Below are 18,745 nucleotides of genomic sequence, written 5' to 3'. Positions count from 1 at the left end.
GCAGTGGTGGCGCACACCTTTAATCCCAGAATTTGGGAGGCAGAGGCAGGTGGATTTCTGAGTTTGAGGCCAGCCTGGTCCACAGAGCAAGTTCCAGGACAGTCTGGGCTACACAGAGAAACCCTGTCTCAAAAAACAAAACAAAAAAATTGGAAGAAAAGAATCTATGTTTCAGAGTCATTTCAGGCCAAGTGTTTGAAATAGTAATCTAATGCATAGGATTATGTGAGTTTTTCTTGAAATTTATATAAAATTATGATAAGATTAATACAAATTCTTGAATAACATAAATATACAAAAGAGAGCAAATTACAAATGAACAGACAATAGTCAACCAGGATGAGGAGGTAGCAGGAGAGACACACATTAGTTCATTTTGTACTTACTGTTTTGTATGCTCAGAAAAACAGCATAGTAGTGCCTAGGAAAAAATAGGAGATTGAAAACCATTAAAGAGAAGTTGAAAAATAACATTAATGACTGTAAAACTTACATACATTTGAAATTTCAAGGTTATAACTAGTATGATGACTGTAAGATCCATTTTTGTACAATTTGTTTCCTGAATATATATTTGTTTTTATTTTGAATTTTCAATAGCACTGATAATTTCTCATTAGAACACTGGAGAATCAGAACGATAATGAACAACCAGACTATCATCTCTCAGTTCCTCCTCCTGGGCCTGCCCATCCCCCCAAGGCACCAGCACCTGTTCTATGCCCTGTTCCTGGCCATGTACCTCACCACTGTCCTGGGGAACCTCATCATCATCGTCCTCATTCTACTGGACTCCCATCTCCACACACCCATGTACTTCTTTCTCAGCAACTTGTCCTTCTCTGACCTCTGCCTTTCCTCTGTCACGATGCCCAAGTTGCTGCAGAACATGCAGAGCCAGGACACATCCATTTCTTATGCTGTCTGTCTGACACAAATGTACTTTTTCATGACTTTTGGAAACATTGAAAACTATCTTCTTGTGGTCATGGCCTATGACCGCTATGTAGCCATCTGTTTCCCTCTGCATTACACAAGTATCATGAGTCCTAAGTTCTGTGTGTCTCTGGTGGTGCTCTCCTGGATATTTACCATTCTGTATTCCATGCTACATACCCTACTCTTGGCAAGATTGTCATTCTGTGAGGACAATGTGATACCCCACTTTTTCTGTGACATATCTGCCCTGCTCAAGTTGGCCTGCTCTGACATTTATATTAATGAATTAATGATATTTATCTTGGGAGGGCTTGATACTGTAATCCCATTCTTACTCATTGTTATTTCATATGTACAAATTGTCTGCTCTATTCTAAAGCTTTCAACGTCACGGGGCATATACAAGATCTTTTCCACCTGTGGCTCCCACCTATCTGTTGTCTCACTGTTCTATGGGACAATTATTGCTGTCTATATATGTCCATCAGCTAATAACTCTACTGTGAAGGAGACTGTCATGGCCCTGATGTACACAGTGGTGACTCCCATGCTGAATCCCTTCATCTACAGCCTGAGGAATAGAGATATGAAAGACGCCCTGATCAGAGTCCTTTACAAGAATCAAATCTCATTATAGTAGTTATATTGGAGTTATAAATCTTAAGTTTATCTAGTAATTATATTGATATTAATATCACAAAATGTATCCCTACAATAAGACACACTGCATAATATCCCAATTTATAAAAGGGAATTTTACAAAGTTGTTTATTAAGGGAAAGAGACTTGAGTAACTCAGTGATGTCATCCCAGTGCTGATTCTAGAACAGCATTAGGTAACAGTCACTGTTTTATCAAATCTCCATTCCTTGAATTCTGTTTATTAATTTTAAAAGGATTCTTCTCACATATATCACCCAGCCATATAATAAACCCCTCAACCACTCCTCCGCAGATATACTCCACCTTCATTTTTACTTCACATCAAACATGCTTCCAAGAGATGACAGGCCCAAAGATACAATAGTACAAGGCAAAAGCCATCACATTAAACTGGACAAGTCAAATAGAACAAAAGTATTCTTCATAGCAGACAAAAGAATCAAAGATCAACATATTGTTTGGAGTCCCTCAAAAACATCAAACTAAAAGACTTAAACTTTATTGAGATGACCTTATACAAACTCAGATAGACCCAGTTCTTGGCATTTCAGTTTTGTAAGACTATGTGAGCTTTGCTTAGTTGATATGATGGGCCATGTTCTCCTGGTGTCCTCCACCTCTCCACCTCTCACTTCGATAACCTTTCCTCCCCTTTTTCTCTGATGTTCTCTGATCTCTGAGGGGAGAGAAGTGATGGAGACCTCTAATTTACACACACACACACACACACACACACACACACACCACTCTGCATTATTTCTGGCTGTGTCTCTATACAGCCACTTTTTAAATTTCTTACATTTTTATTGATTATTTTATTTACATTTCAAATGTTTCCCCTTTCCAGTTTCCCCTCTGCAAACCCCCTATCTTATCCCCCTCCTATATGCTTTCAGAGGGTTTCCCCCAACCTACCCACCCAACCTAGCCTTACTGCCCTAGCATTACCTTATGCTGGGGCATTGAGCCTTCACAGAACCAAGGGCTTCCCTTCCCATTGATATCAGATAAGGCAATCTTCTGCTACATATTTAGCTGGAGGCATGGGTCTCTCCATGTGTATTCTTTGGTTGGTGGTTTAGTTTCTGGGAGCTCTAGGTGGTCTGGTTGGTTGATACTGTTGTTTTCCTATGGAGTTGCAAAACCCCTCAGCTCCTTCAGGGCTAACCCTAACTCCTCCATTGTTACCCCTGTGCAGAACAATGGTTGGCTGCAAGCATCTGCATCTCCATTGGTCAGGTTCTGCCAGAGTCTCTCAGGGGCCAGCTATACCAGCCTCCTTTCAGCAAACACTTTTTGGCATCAAAAATAGTGTCTGGGTTTGGTGGCTGCAAACGGGCTGGATCCCCAGTTGGGTCAGTCTCTGGATGGCCTTTCAATTATTCTCTGCTTCACTGTTTGTTCCTGTATTTCCTTTAGACGGGAGGAATTCTGGTTTAAAATTTTTGAGATAGGTGACACCATCCCTCAACTGGGAGCCTTGTCTAACCTCTGCATATGGTCTCTATGCCTTCCATCTCCCCTTTGTTGGGTATTTCAGTTAATCTCACCTCTGTTTGGTCTGGGGAGCCTCTTGCTTTCCTGGCATCAGGGAATTTTTCTTGGCTACCCCCAGTTCCCCATCCCCCATTGCTATAATCTTCTGTTCAATTTCCCAGATATGGGATATATATATATATATCCCATATCTCCTCCCACACCTGATCCTGCCCCCCTTTTCCCATCCTCCTCCTCTATTTCTACCAAGACCCTCCCATTCTCTACCCCTCATGATTATTTTGTTCTCTCTTCTAAGTAGGACTGAAGCATCAACACTTTGGTCTTCCTTTTTCTTAAGCTTCATACAGTCTGTAAGCTATATCACGGGTATTCTGAGTTTTTTTCCTAATATCTACTTATCAGTGAGTACATACCATATGCGTTCTTTTGTGACTTGGTTACCTCATTAAGGATGATATTTTACAGTTCTATCCATTTGCCTTCAAATCTCATGAAGTCCTTGTTTTTAATAGCTGTGTAGTATTCCATTGTGTAAATGTACCACATTTTCTGTCTCTATTCCTCTGTGAACAACATCTAGGCTATTTCTAGCTTCTGGCTATTATAAATATGTCTGCTATGAAGACAGTGAAGCATGTGTTGTGCTTCACAGATGCCCAGGGGTGCCATAGCTAGGTCCTCAGGTAGTACTATGTTCAATTTTACGAGGAACTACCAGACTGATTTCAGGAATGGTAGTATCAGCTTTCAATCCTCCCAGAAATGGAGGATTCCTCATCCTCACCCACATCTACTGTCTCCTGAGTTTTTGATCTTAGCCATTCAGATTGGTATGAAGTGATGTCTCATGGTTGTTTTCATTTGCATTTCCCTGATGATTAAAGATGTTGAAAATTTCTTTTGTACTTCTCAGACACTGAAGATTCCTCCATTGAGAATTTTGTTTAGCTTTGCACTCCCTTTTTAATAGGGTTATTTGGTTCTCTGGAGTCTAACTTCTCGAGTTCTTTCTATATAGGCTATTAGCCCTCTATTGAATATAGGATCAGTAAAGATCTTCTCCCCAATCTTCAGGTTGCAGTTTTGTCCTGATGACAGTGCCTTCTGCCTCACAGAAGCTTTTCAATTTTATGAGATCCCATTTGATAATAGTTGATCTTAGAGCCTGGGCAGTTGGTGTTCTGTTGAGGAAATTTTCTCTGTACTGATGTGTTCAAGGCTCTTTGCCACTTTCTCTTCTAATAGAGTCAGTGTATTGACTTTTATGTGGAGGTCATTGATCCCTTTGGACTAGGGCTTTGTACAAGGAGATAAGAATGAACCAATTTGCATTCTTCTACATGCCAACTGCCACTTGAGCCAGCACTATTTGTTGAATATGCTGTCTTTTCTACTGCATAACTTTGGCTTCTTTGTCAAAAGTCAGGTGACCACAGGTGTGTGGGTTTAATTCAGGGTCTTCAATTCTACTCCATTAATATACCTTATTGTCTTGTCCCAATACCATACAGTTTTAATCAATATTTCACTGTATTAGATGTTGCAGACAGGGAAGCGATTCCCCCAGAAGTTCTTTGTAGCCTTCTCAGCTTTGAGTAGGCCTTTCTCAGCCTTGAAAAGGCCGAGCAGTTTTCCCAGCCTTGAGAAGGCTAAGCAGATCTTGAACCTTCACTATGACAGGTCTTATCATCCTGGATAGAAATATCTGTCTTGACTGCAGTTGCAGGTTCTCATGGGAACTTTGATGTTTTGGCTGTCTGTGCTGACCTTCCTACTACAACATTCTCCAGCTGAAGAAGGGGATAGGTTTTGTGGTTCTTCTCCCTTATAAACACAAAGCATATTATTAAACTTTGAAGTCTTGATCAGAACCTTTGTCTCAGCTTCATTCTTCTCTTGTCCCCCTACCTTAATTTCCAGCCTCACAGGTAAACTCATTTTGTCTGTGGCTGCTCAATGAGGGGACTTGAAAATGGGGGAAGCTACTGAGAAGTGCTGTCTTGGGTGGAGCTTCACAGAAAACAGAAGACAAGTGAGAGTATCCAAGGAGCAGGTAAGCAGCATACAGAATTAATGCTACTGCTAGTCATTTGAAACTGTTGCTGTAAAAAAGTGCATTCAATGTGATACAGGCTAGGCTGAAGAGGTGTTGGCCCAATACCAACTTCACCTAGGTGTGGCAGTGTAATGGGGCAGTGTAATTCTAAACAGACTTTTGACCACCACCAAGAGATTCTCCAGGTGAGAGGAGTAGGGTTTAAACTAAAATAATATAAAATGAAATAAAATAAAAAAGAGTAAAAAACAATAACAAAAACAAACATGATAGAAAAAATTTAGCTCAAGTACATTTATATTGTCCTTAATTCCCAGAAGTAGGAATAGTAAATATATAAATAAAAGAATTAGACAAGTTGAGGAGGAATTGGAGAAGTTAGAAAAGCAGGGTGCTAGGGATTAACTATTCAGGGATGTGAGAGAGAGAGAGAGACAGACAGACAGACAGACAGACTAAATGGGAGGTCTCTATTAGTCTCTCTAGGTTATAGGTTTCAAAAAAGCAGTTGTCTTCTGTCTGGGCTATTTAGCAAAATAGAAGGAAAATGAATAAATTGATATGAGCTATTTCAGAGCTGTCCTAGGGACAGGAAGAATTGGGAGATGTCCTGCTTCCTCTCTTGCTCCTACTGGAGGATATCGGGGTCTCTTTAGGACATCAAGTTTCCTTCCCTCTCTGTCTATTGTCTGTCCTTGGTGCACCAATCTGTCTATATGTCAGTGAATTTATGTCTGTTTTTGTTTTGTTCTTTGAATGATAGTTGTTCTGTGTCTCATATTGAAAAAACTGGTTAAAACTTTATCTGCTGGCTGTCCATCCTTTGATTTAGTTTAACTTGTTTAAAAGGCAGTCTCAATTTACACAGCAGAAACTACTAAGTTACCCTACACTGTGGCTGGGAGTCAAGCACAGCTGGAGAAACCCTGCTAGGGGCTGATTATGTACAGAAGCCACTCTTAAGACTCGGTGCAAGACTATAGGGGAATTCCAGAACAGGGAAGCAGGAAGGGGTAGATGGAGGAAAAGGGGGAGGGAAGAGGCCTTATGGGACTTGTGGGGAGTGGGGACCCAGAAAAGGGGAAATCATTTGAAATGTAAATAAAAAATATATCAATAAAAAAATAAAATAAAATAAGGGGGGCCAACAGATTTTTGCTGATAACTTTGGTAACAGAAAGTTAGCTTAAAATTGGTAACTCAGGGTTGGAATCATTCTAAACAACATGTGGCATGAGCCAACCCAGAAAAAACAGGTCTTTAAAGATACTTCTAAATTGGGATAATATTTTATGTAATTCTTATCCTAGAAATTAGACTTATAAAGGGTAGAATTTAAAACACTGTCCCTTTAATGATGTATTAAAAGATGTACTGTCATGCACTCATACAAAAGAACTGAAAGCCAAACTTTGTACATGAAAGTAAGGCTCTTGGTATTGATTTTAAAGAAAATGGATTGTTTAAAACTGAGGTGGTTTTTTTTTTCCAAAATTATGGGCATGCTCTAATATTGCAAAAGAAACTTAAAAATATAGTCAAACTGCCAATGTTTCATTAGCTGCAGTTTACAATTCAATCAAAAGCTCAGGATTTTAACTCATCCATCCATATTTATAATTAAGAAAAAATCAGGCAAATGGATCAGTTATATCCTAAACAAATTTTGGCACAGAAAATTCAAATAAGAAAAGATAGTTTAATTGCTTTAAATGATTTTCAAAAGCTTTTATGAAATGTTAAGACCCACCTTAAGCTTCCTACAGGAGAACTTAAAACTCTGATAGTTTCAAGGGGAATGCAAATCCTAATTCCCCTGGACAATTATCTGATGACAGACAAATAGCTTTGCAGAAAAGTCAATTGTTATCTGTTTCAGAGCAGTCCTTTGGCAAAAGGGACCATTAATGTGGATTCATCTTTCTTCACCTCCAAGTAAAGTTTGAACACCCTATTATGAAGCTGTTGTTATATTAATACAAAATTGTGGGATAGAATCATGAAAATATTTTGGGAAAAAAAAAGCTTGATGAAATGTTTATTCCTTAGTTCAAACAGCAAGTAAATTGTTTATTGCAGAATACTGATATTTGGCCTATTGCATGGTAAATTTTAAGACAAATTTGATAATCATTCATAAGACAAGTTGTTAGAATTTGCCTTTATGCATACTTTTGTAAATTTGTGCATGCAACCAATAAAGAATGCATTTGCTGTATTTATAAACAGCTCATCTAATGGAAGAGAAACATAGGTAATTTTTTTCTTTTTTTAGTAGATATTTTCTTTATTTACATTTCAATTGCTATCCCCTTTCCTCATTTCCCCACAAAAAAAAAAAAAAAAAAAAAAAAAAAAAAAAAAAACCCTATTCCATCCCCCTTCCCCTGCTTACTAACCTACCCACTCCTGCTTCCCTGATTTGGCATTCTGCTACCATGAGGCAATGAGACTTCGCTGGTGCAAGGGCCTCTCCTCTCATTGATGTCTGACCAGGCCATCCCTCTGCTACCCGTATGGCTGCATCCATGGGTCCCTCCAAGTATACTCTTTGGTTGGTGGTTAAGTCCCTGGGAGATCTAGGGAAACTGGTTGGTTCATATTGTTGTTTCTCCTATGTGGCTGGAAACCCTTTCAGCTCCTTGGGTCCTTTCTCTAGTTCCTCCATTCCCAATGCTGTACTCAGTTCAATGGATGGCTGAGAGCATCCCCCTCTGTATTTGCAATGCACTGGCAGGGCTTCTCTAGAAACAGCTATATCAGGCTTCTGTTAGCAAGTACTTGTTGGCATCAACAATAGTGGGTTTGATTACTATATATGGGATGGATCTCCAGGTAAGGCAGTTTCTGGATGGTCTTTCCTTCAGTCTCTGCTCCACACTTTGTCTCCTTATTTCCACCCATGAGTATGCTGTACCCTATCTAAGACACTTTGGTCTTCCTTCTTAAGCTTCATATGGTCTGTGAATTGTATCTTGGGTATTCCTAGCTTCTGGGCTAATATCTACTTACCAGGGAGTACATACCATGTATGTTCCTTTGTGACTGGGTTACCTCACTGAGGATGGTATTTTCTAGTTCCATCCATTTGCCTAAGAATTTCATGAATTCAATGTTTTTAATAGCTGAGTAGTACTCCATTGTATATATGTACCACATTTTCTGTATCCATTCCTCTGTTGAGAGACATCTGGGTTCTTTCCAGCTTCTGGCTATTATAAATAAATAGGGCAGCTATGAATATAGTGGAGCATGTGCCCTTATTACATGTTCAAGAATCTTCTGGTATTACTTTATAGAACAAATTATGTAGTGTTCCTTCTGTTACTACTTTGTGGAATAGTTTGAAGAGTATTAGTATTAGGTCTTTTTGAAGATTTCATAGAATTCTTCTCTCAAACCAGCTGGTCCTGGGCTTTTTGGAGAGGGAGGCTTTTAATGAGTGCTTCTATTTCTTTGGGGGTTATGGGACTGTTTATATGGTTTGTCTGATCCTTATTTAACTTATTATCCATTTCATGAATATTATCCAGTTTCCATGAGTATAGGCTCTTATAGCAGGATCTTATGAAATTTTTTAAATTTTATTCATTTTCTCTTGTTATGTCTCCCTTTTAATTTCTGATTTTCTTAATTTGGATACTGTCTCTGTGCCCTCTGATTAGTCTTGCTAAGTGTTTATTGATCTTGTTGATTTTCTTTAAGAACTGTCTCCTGGTTTGGTTGATCCTTTATATAGTTGTCTTTGTTTCTACTTGGTTGATTTCAGCCCTGAGTTTGATTATTTGCTGCCATCCACTCCTCTTGGGTATATTTGCTTCTTTTTGTTCTATCACTTTCAGATGTGCTGTTAAGCTACTAGTGCAAGCTCTCTCCAGTTTCTTTTTGTAGGCACTCAGAGCTATGAGTTTTCTTTTTAGCACAGTTTTCATTCTATAACTACTTTAATATACTGTCATATAAAGTATTTCTGATATTCTGGACAAGGCATAGATTCAGAAGTATAGCAGGATATCATTGGGAATCATTTTATTGATTTTTATGTTTTATTTCTTCCAGTCATGTTTGGTTCTACCAATTTGGTTCTAGAATTCTGAGTTATCAAGTCCCTAGTTCCTGATCATTTGGACACTGTAGAGTACTTAGTTTCCCTTGTGAACTGGACCTCAAGTTTGACCAAACATTGGTTGGCCACTCCCACAAATTCTGCACCACCATTGCTCCACTACATCTTCCAGGCAGGACAGATTGTAGGTGGGAATGTTTTGTTTTGGGGTTGGTGTCACAGTTTCTCTTTCTGAAACATTCAGAATAACTTTCTGTGTTAAAGACATGAAAATGTAGGGGGGTGAAAATTTTGATCTCTCATTAACAATGACCGCCCTATGTCCAATGAGATATTTGGAATTTTTGGCAATAGTGCCCAAATCTCAATTTTCAGATGGCTAACTTCTGTTCTAGTATCAGCCTGGGATTTTAATGGATGTATATAGAACCACCACAGCCAACAATTCAACTAAATGTAACCCACTACTGGGAACCTTTCCTGGCCAAAAATGATGTTCAGTTCAGAGGCTGTATCTTCCATTCCTAGGAGTCATTTCTTGGCTCACCCTCATAGATTCCTGAAAGTTCCCAGTGTACTATGTTCCCACCAATCCTCAAATATCTCACACCCAATTCAAGCTGTCTCACTGCTCTCTCTCTCTCTCTCTCTCTCTCTCTCTCTCTCTTTCTCTCTCTCTCCTCTCTTTCTCCCCTGCCACCACATCCCTTCTACTTGTGTCTACTTCTGTCTACATCTATTTCCAGTCAACTCTCAGAATATATGTTATTTCCCCTTCTCATGGAGACCCATGCTTCCTCAGTATAACCCTTCTCCTTATGTAACCTCTCTGGATGTGTAGTTTGTAGCTTATCATTTACTTAAAAGATAGTGTACACTTACAAACAAATGCATAACATATTTGTCTTTCTAGATCTGGATTGCCTCATTTTGAATGATATTTTTTCTTGTTTGCTTTTGTTTTGTTTTTAGAGACAGTGTTTATCTGTGTAGCCCTGGATGTCCTGGAACTCACTCTGTAGACCAGGCTGTCCTCGAACTCAGAAATCCACCTGCCTCTGCTTCCCAAGTGCTGGGATTAAAGGCATACTCCAACACTGCCCAGCAAAATTTTTCTAATTACCCTCATTTGACTGTATATTTCACAATGTCATTGTTATAAACTGAGTAATATTCCATTGTGTAAATGTACCACATTTCTTTATCCAGTGAAATTTGGTGATGTCTATTTTACCAATTTTAAAATAAGTCTTATTGCTTTGAGTTTTCTTCAATTGGCATGATGGTGAATGTAGATATTTAATTTATTTATTTATTCATTATTTATATACAAGATGCCTTTTTTTATTTGTTTCCTGACCCAGAAATCATTGAGTACAGACTTGTTCAATTTCCATAAATGTTCAGGATTTTTGATGCTCCTGTTTTTGTTAAATTCCAGCTTAAATCCATGGTGGCCTGATAAGATACAAGATGTTATTTCAATTTTTCTTGTATTTGTTGAGGCTTACTTTGTGACCAACTATATGTTCCAGTTTGGAGAATGTTCTACGAGGTACTGAGAAACAGGCATATTATTTTGTGTTTGGGTGAAATGTTCTGTAGATATCATCTGTTAGATTAATTTGATTGATAACACAATTTAGTTTCATCATTTCTTTGTATAGGTTTTGTCTGGATGTCCTGTTGATTGGAGAGGTTGGATCTTGAAATGTACCACTAATGAGTGGGGTCATTGTGCAGTTTAAGTTCAGCAATGTTTTTATATAATAGTTAGCACCCTTGTGTTTGGGGCATACATGTTCAGAATTTGGAAAACATCTTGGTCAATTTTTCTTTGATGAGGATAAAATATTCTTCCCTGTCTCTTTTGTATATTTTAGTAGAAATAAATGAAAGTATATTTTATTAGATATTAGAACAGCTAATCCAGATTTCTTCTTGGGCCTGTTTGCTTGAAAAACATCTTTTCCAGCTCTTTGATGTCAAGTAATGCATATTTTAAATACTGAGGTTTGTTTCTTTTATGTAGCAGAATGATGGACTGTTTTAATATGTTTGTTAGTCTGTTTTTATTGTGGAGTTAAATCCATGGCGTTGAGAGATATTAGTGACCAGTGATTGTTAATTCCTGTTATTTTGACATAACATGTGTGCTTCCCTTGTTTAAGTTTTGCTTTTATAGAATTACTTATTTCGTCTTTCCTTGGATGTAATTAAGCTTCTTGGGTTAGATATTTCCTTCTAGCATTTTCTGTAGAGCTGGATTTGTGGATAGATATTGTTTAGATCTGGATTTGTCTTGAAATACCTTGTTTTCTCTGTCTGTGGAGATTGAAATCTTTATTGAGTAGGTTGACATATGCCGCTTTTTTAGAGGATACAATAGATCTGTTCAGGCCCTTATAGGTTTTAGAGTCTATGTTGTGAATTTTGCTATAATTTTCATGAGTCTGCATTTGTATGTTACTTTGCCCTTTTAACTTGCTTCTTTCCTTATCCTTTCTTTGTTCTGTAGAATTATTGTTTTCACTGATACCATGTGGGAGGATTCCCTTTTCTGTTCCTGTCTATTTGTGTTTTATAAGCTTCTTACAAGTTTACAGGCATCTCTTTCTTTAGATTTGGAAAGTTTTCTTCTATGATTTTGTTGAAAATAATTTCTGGTCCTTGAATCTAGGACTCTTCATGTTTTTGGATTCATATTATTCTTAGGTTAGATCTTTTATTGGTGTCCTGCTGAGGTTCAGCCTCAGCATGAGGAGGGTCCTGAGAAAAGTGGGAGTTAGAATGGTGATGATTTAATAATGACTTGGAGTCAGTTGTAGATGTAAGCTTCTAGGTCATGTACTCTCTCTGTTCCTTGAAGACTCTCATCATTCTTTGTTCTTCAGCTTAATACCTTCTTCATTGTCATTCCTTTGCTTTCTCCTTTCTCATGATATTGCCTTCTCCCTACCAGAGAGTCTGAACCCAGTCTTTTAATTTTTAAAGGTGCATCGTCAAGGCTTTGATCATTATTAATAATCATTAAAAAATCTTAGATTTACAAATTCTATGAGCCCCAGATCAGTAATTCTAAGCCCTGTTTCCTTAGGGAAGAAACTAAACTCAAATCAAAAGCACACTTTTTTTTTTTTTATCATTTTACATAGCCTGTTCTTCATAGGTAGCTGGGCACACCTCTTATGGTTTCCTGATAAAGCAGACAGTAGTCTTTGGTAACTAATTTCATGTAAGAACAGAAAAGCAATAGACTATAGGTAGAAATAATTTCTTGCAAAGTCTTTTAATTTACATAAGTAAAATTATTATCTCTCCCTAATATCTTTCCAGGCATTATCATCTCCAATTCTTCAAATAGCTAGGAGAACAAAATACCAATCTTTTATATGGTTCTACATCTCTGATCTTTATTTCCTCATGCCAGCAATTCCATAGCCTCTTGTACTCTCCTTCTAATACATATTTATTCCAAATCATTTTAAAAAATCCTATTTTTCTATCCATGCCTTTTATTCTCTAGACAATTTAAACTCTCTGTTCTTGATGTCCTCAAGTTCACACTGGCTAATTAATTCAGTAGTAATGGGACCAGAGTGTGCATGTATTCCTTAATGATTCCAAATTCAAGACCAAGTCTGGCAATAAACTATTTTTTCACAAAGTCATGTAGGCTTTTATGGACTTTGTGGTTATATCATTTACATCTTTTCCCATGGGACTACAGGCCAAGCAGAAAACCTGTTCCTTTTTCTCCACAGCTTCATGACCATCTCTCTTTCTCATTCTTGACAACAATATCTGTTTCAGTTATTATATTGTGATTAGCATTGAGTAATGGTGGGAAGAATATTCCCCAGAAAGAAAGATTGAAACTACAGTAGTAAAGATAGCAGATCAGTTTCAGAGCAAGAGCAACCATCAGCAGACATGGGGATCATGGAGATCAATGGCCTGATCATGCCCGACGAGCAGGTACTGTGTCACTCCTCCCCTTACACAGCCCCACCTGACCAGTCAGTATCCCAGATTCCCTTGATATTTTGTGTTAGAAATATTTTAGATTTAATATTTTCTTTGTTTGATGTTTCATCACATGTGAGAGACCAAATCTTTTGGGTTCAGACTCCATTTCAGACAACTTGATCTGAAGTTAAACTCAAGTAAACTGACAGGCCAGTACCTAACATAAGTTTTCAGTCAACCCTCCAAAAAGAACTACATCTTGCACCAGTTTCCATGTTATTCCCCAACAAATTTGCACCCCAAGCATAAAAGCTGACTCCTGACAATTCAACTTTCTAACAACCACCGATCAGGAGAAAATCAGATATTAAGTTATGGTTTGGCTTAACTTTCACAGCACCAGTTAAAGGCCATAATGGTTCCAGAATCTGATGTACACCAGGCTAGATATGCCCTTCTTGTCTGTATAAATGCTTGTCTACAACAAGGCTCAGGGCTTCGCCTTCCTGCTGTGTCAGGATTTGCAGGGAGTCTAAACCCAAGCTTGACTAAAAGGACCCTAATGTGATTGCATTGGAATCAGCTTCTTAGTGGTCTTTTGGGGTTCACAAATGTTCCCTAGCACAAAACATTCAGCATCAATGGTTCATATTTATTGGAGGCAATTGCATACAAAGATACTGTCTCAATTGTTAAACCAATGTGTTTGCCTTTCAGAGTGTGTCTGTGTAACGAACCCATATACATTCTGTACATTCTGTCCTCCATAAAGTGTAAGCCTGGTTTATAGAGTATTTTCATCTGCCTATATTATTCCAAGAGTCTAAATATTCTTAGGTGTAGTATATTTTTTCCTAATACAAAATTATTTGCAGTATAGTTTGTATTAATTTAAAATTACACAGTAAGATTTGAAATCTCTCTGTGAAATAGAACTACATCTTGCATTGCTGAAATTTCTGAATCCTTGCATCCATGGCATAGAGCCTTAAAATATGAAAATCCTACCAGAATGAAAGAGAAAAAAAAAGAAACGAAAGAGAAATCTATGGAAAATTCTAATTAATCATTGAGGCACAATTTAAGGTCTTATTAGTATTTCTTCTAGAGACTGATGATAAACCGTATGTATGCATTTTACAGGAGAGAACAATGTCTTTTCCTGTGTTGTGTAGTATATTCTTCATAGAAAGTAAAAGACAAACTATTAGTTGGTAATGATGCCCTTAATATAACATATACTTTAGCCACTTGCCGGCTTAAAGGCTCCAGCAAGGAAAATGTAAGTGGATGAAGTTCAGCTGCCTTCAGTGACAGGTAAAGGTATTAGAACTGGTGCCAATGTACTGTATTTACATATGAATAGATAGTGTTTTGATAATGAATCCAAGAGAAGCAAGATCACTGTTAAAAGGAATCTGGTGAGATTCATAATCATGGGTCTTTCGTTGAAATCACAAAATCATGGTATTTTAGAATGGGACATAAAAGCCTGTAGAGATCCTTATTGAGGTGCCATGCCACCTGGCAGGAACTTGACATCTAACAATGTGAAGTTCCTCTCTCAGCCTTTGAGCAGGAACTCCAGTGTTAGCCATAATCCCCTCCACCTAGGGAGGAGTGCTCAGACCAAGGTTAAGCCTATTATTCAAGAACCTGCAGTTTCCTGAGAAAGACTAGCCACCTGTGGAGCAACTGAATCAGTTCTGCTGAGAAGCTTCCAGCCTTTTCTCCTGCCTATATATTGGGAGTTCTTCATTATACTTTGAGACCTTGAATAGCAGATGTTATCTTGGTATCCATATCTTTTTGCCACCTTCCCATACACCCCCAGCTTCTCCTCCAGGTAATCCATTCAATGTAATTGCGGGCAGTTACAGAAGCCAAAAGTAATATCTCAGTAGACACAATGGTGAGGTAAGAATTGATTGCCTTGTTTCGTCTTGGCTCCATGCAAGTATTTTGCCTACTTGTTATGAGAAATACTTTCTGCTGGGGTTACCTCACAGATACTGGCCATTATTGCAAGTAAAAGCATCAATTTTGTTTTGACAAACCATCTCAAGCAAAGGCAAAGAGAGCAAACTGTGAGTATCAATTTAAACAGTGTTGAGCCTTCATTTAAAATTCCAGTCTGCCTGTGTTAGGTGTAGAGCAGGTTACTACAGCCACATACCTGGGTCCTTAGAGAAATACACCCTCTTCTGGAAAAACATAGCATCTGAATGCAGGAAAGGATTTTTTTCTTCTGCCTATTACATCTCATCACTTCTGCATCTGTTCTCTGGCAGAGGGTATGGAGTTTTGATTCCTGCTTTCCACTCTTCAGTTTTACCAGGGACAGGGAGGATCTGCTGCCTTTGAATAAAGAGTGGCTTCTGGAAGGAGAATTTAATATAAACTTTTGTGAAACATTCCATTTTGAAGGAGAAATAAAAGATGTGTTCTTCTCAGGTAAATGCCATGTGTGGGTATGGAACACGATGACTGTTCTTACAGAATTAACTTCATAGTTCAGACATCCAAACTTTCCTGTGCTAACTCATATTTACAAACCTATTTTTTCATATGATTATCTGTTATACTTATACAATAAGTTATATAACTTATTATAATCACAAATTATAAATTATAAATAGTATGAAATTCATATTTACTATATACTAAAATATACAATATATTTTAGTATACATAATATATAACATAATTAATATATAACATAATATATATAACAATTATAAATTGTTATATGTTTATATATATTAACATAAATATATATAACAATTATTATATTAGGTTATATAATAAATATATAATAAGTAACTTATATAATAAAGCTGAGAGTCTATTGCATTAGTTCTTAGCCTTCCTACTGTTTCAACACTTTAATAGAGTTCCTCAAGTTGTTGTGACCCTTAGTATCAATTTTTATTTTTATTGATAGTTCATAGCTGTAATTTTATTACTGTTACGGAGCCTAATATAAATATCTGTTTTCTCATGGCTTAGACAACCATACTAAGACAATTTAGCGGACCATGACATTTGCTCGTGAAAAGGGTCACCATCCACAAGTTGACAATTGCTTACATATTGGATCTTTGCAGAGACATCACAACAGTCTTTCAGATCGTAATTCATCAAAAATTAACATTAGTTATTTATGACAGAATTAGTTATATAGTTAACTAATATTTCCTTGGGTCAAATCTAGAACTTAGTTAATGGACACGAGGCAATACTGTTAATTTTAATTTCAGGGTGTATTGATATGGATATGACTATAGAGTACTCTACGGAGTGAGAATGTCTGGATTCTGCCCAGAGGGCTTTGTACAAAGATGTCATGTTGGAGAATTGAAACAACCTGATTTCTTTAGGTAAATATACCTTTATTCCATAATTTCTACTTCATCTTATGGATGTCTAAAACTGCTGTTAGTATTTTGATCAGATGTTCCTTAATTATTCTATCTCTTAAATACTTATAGGTATTGATTATTGACTTATGTAAAACTAACCTGTTTTGTAACTTCATCTTATTTTTACATTTAACCTAATTATCCTTCTATCTTACATGCTTTTTGTATAGGCATTCTTCAGTACTTATTCCAGTGTTATCTTTTTCTAATGTGGTAATTTTAAACAGAAATTCATAATTTTAAAAAAATTGAGTTATAGAGAGTATGAAACATTTGGAAAGATGTGACTGTAACAAAGTCATTGATGTATCTTTTACTTTTCTTCATCTTCCCTACATGGCACATTCGTGTGCCAGTACCCAGCTGTGTTCAATGATATGCCTGTTTGAATACACAGGTGTTGCTGTTTCAAAATAAGAGGTAATCATCTGTCTTGAACAAAACAAAGAACCATGGATTGTTGATGAAGAAGAGATAGAAGTGAGAGAACCAGGTAATCTAAAATGAAATAACATGTCGCTATTTCTAAACCAGGGAACAATTTAATTCTGAAGTGTGATTAGACAAGTTCTTCAGAATAATTTACCTAAGAAATAGTACACCATGGCTTTTATATCAGTTTTGTCTTATTTTACCTGAATAGTGGTGGTTTGAAATGTATTATATTATATCTATTTTATGATATAGTAGAATACTCTGTGTTCTGATTAATGTAATTATTTTTGTTGCATGTATATAAGTATATTTAAGTGATTATTGTTTTATTACACTTGTAAAGAATTATGGAGTGTAATTTGCTTATATTTTTCTCTCTTTCACCTAATTTCTGACCACTCCCCACATTAACTCAATATCATGGTTTTCCTGACCGTGTCTCTTTTTCTTTCTTTCTTTCTTTCTTTCTTTCTTTCTTTCTTTCTTTCTTTCTTTCTTTCTTTCTTTCTTTCTTTCTTTCTTTCTTTCTTTCTTCCTTCCTTCCTTCCTTCCTTCCTTCCTTTCTTCCTTCCTTCCTTCCTTCTTTCCTTTCTTTCTTTCTTTTTTTCTTTCTTTCTTTCTTTCTTTCTTTCTTTCTTTCTTCCTTCCTTCCTTTCTTTCTTTCTATCTTTCTTTCTTTCTCTCTTTCTTTCTCTTTCTCACTCTCAAGAAAAAAGAAAAACAAAAACAGAAGCAAAAAATATATTTAAGCATGGAATAGAATTTGTGCTGTAAACTTTTTCTTAACATAATCCATAGAATATGATTAATAGACCCTGTGTAATATTGTAGAATAAAACTTGTTTTCCCTCTCCAAGAAAAAAGGAAGGAAATAAGAAACTGTAGCATATTGTTCTATAAGCATGCATGTGGCAGCATTTTCTTGCAAGGCTCAGATTCAATTATGTAGTGCCATCCCTCCCTAATCAGGCACTTCTGTGTTAGATGAAAAAGAAAGCAGAGCAAGCCAGGGAAAAGAAGCCAATAGGAAACACTCTTCCCTGACTTCTGGTTCAGTTTTTGCCTTGAGTCCCTGTCCTGATCTCCTGACTCCTCTCATGACACACTATGTTAAAGATATATGAGCTGAAATAAATTCATTTCTCTCCCCCCCCCAATCTATGTACTATGGATAAGTTCTAAACTTATGTGACACTTTCTACCTACTTCCCATTCTTTTTTTTTTATTTGATATATTTTTTAATTTATATTTCAAATGATTTCCCCTTTCCTGGCTCTCCACTTCCCAAAAGTCCCATAAGCCCTCTTCCCTTCCCCTGTTCCCCCATCCACTCCTTCCCACTTCCCTGTTCTGGTATTGCCATATACTGCTGCACTGAGCCTTTCCAGAACCAGGGGCCACTCCTCTGTTCTTCTTGGACATCATTTAATATGCGGATTATGTCTTGGGTATTCCAAGTCTCTAGGCTAATATCCACTTATCAGTGAGTGCATACCATGATTGATCTTTTGAGACTAGGTTACCTCACTTAGTATGATGTTCTCCAGCTCCATCCATTTGTCTAAGAATTTCATGAATTCATTGTTTCTATTGGTTGAATAGTACTCCGTTGTGTATTATGTATTTTTTGTACCCATTCCTCTGTTGAGGGACACCTGGGTTCTTTCCAGCTTCTAGCTATTATAAATAGGGCT

The 18,745-nt window shown here is 37.0% G+C and overlaps 1 protein-coding gene across 1 annotated transcript; it reads left to right on the top strand.

Annotated features, from left to right (window-relative positions):
• The first annotated feature begins 643 nt into the window (after positions 1-643).
• On the top strand, positions 644-1,576 carry LOC127694006 (olfactory receptor 1468-like). The gene has a single exon (XM_052195357.1). The coding sequence runs from the start codon at positions 644-646 to the stop codon at positions 1,574-1,576; it is 933 nt and encodes a 310-aa protein (XP_052051317.1).
• Positions 1,577-18,745: the final 17,169 nt, after the last annotated feature.

The sequence above is a fragment of the Apodemus sylvaticus genome, chromosome 10 (assembly GCF_947179515.1).
Source record: "Apodemus sylvaticus chromosome 10, mApoSyl1.1, whole genome shotgun sequence".
Lineage (NCBI taxonomy): Eukaryota > Metazoa > Chordata > Mammalia > Rodentia > Muridae > Apodemus > Apodemus sylvaticus.
Note: the sequence above shows the minus strand (reverse complement) of the source record. Positions and strands in the feature narration are given on the sequence as shown.

Coding starts and splice junctions, on each gene's coding strand:
- LOC127694006 (XM_052195357.1), top strand. CDS start 644: ATGAACAACCAGACTATCATCTCTCAGTTCCTCCTCCTGGGCCTGCCC.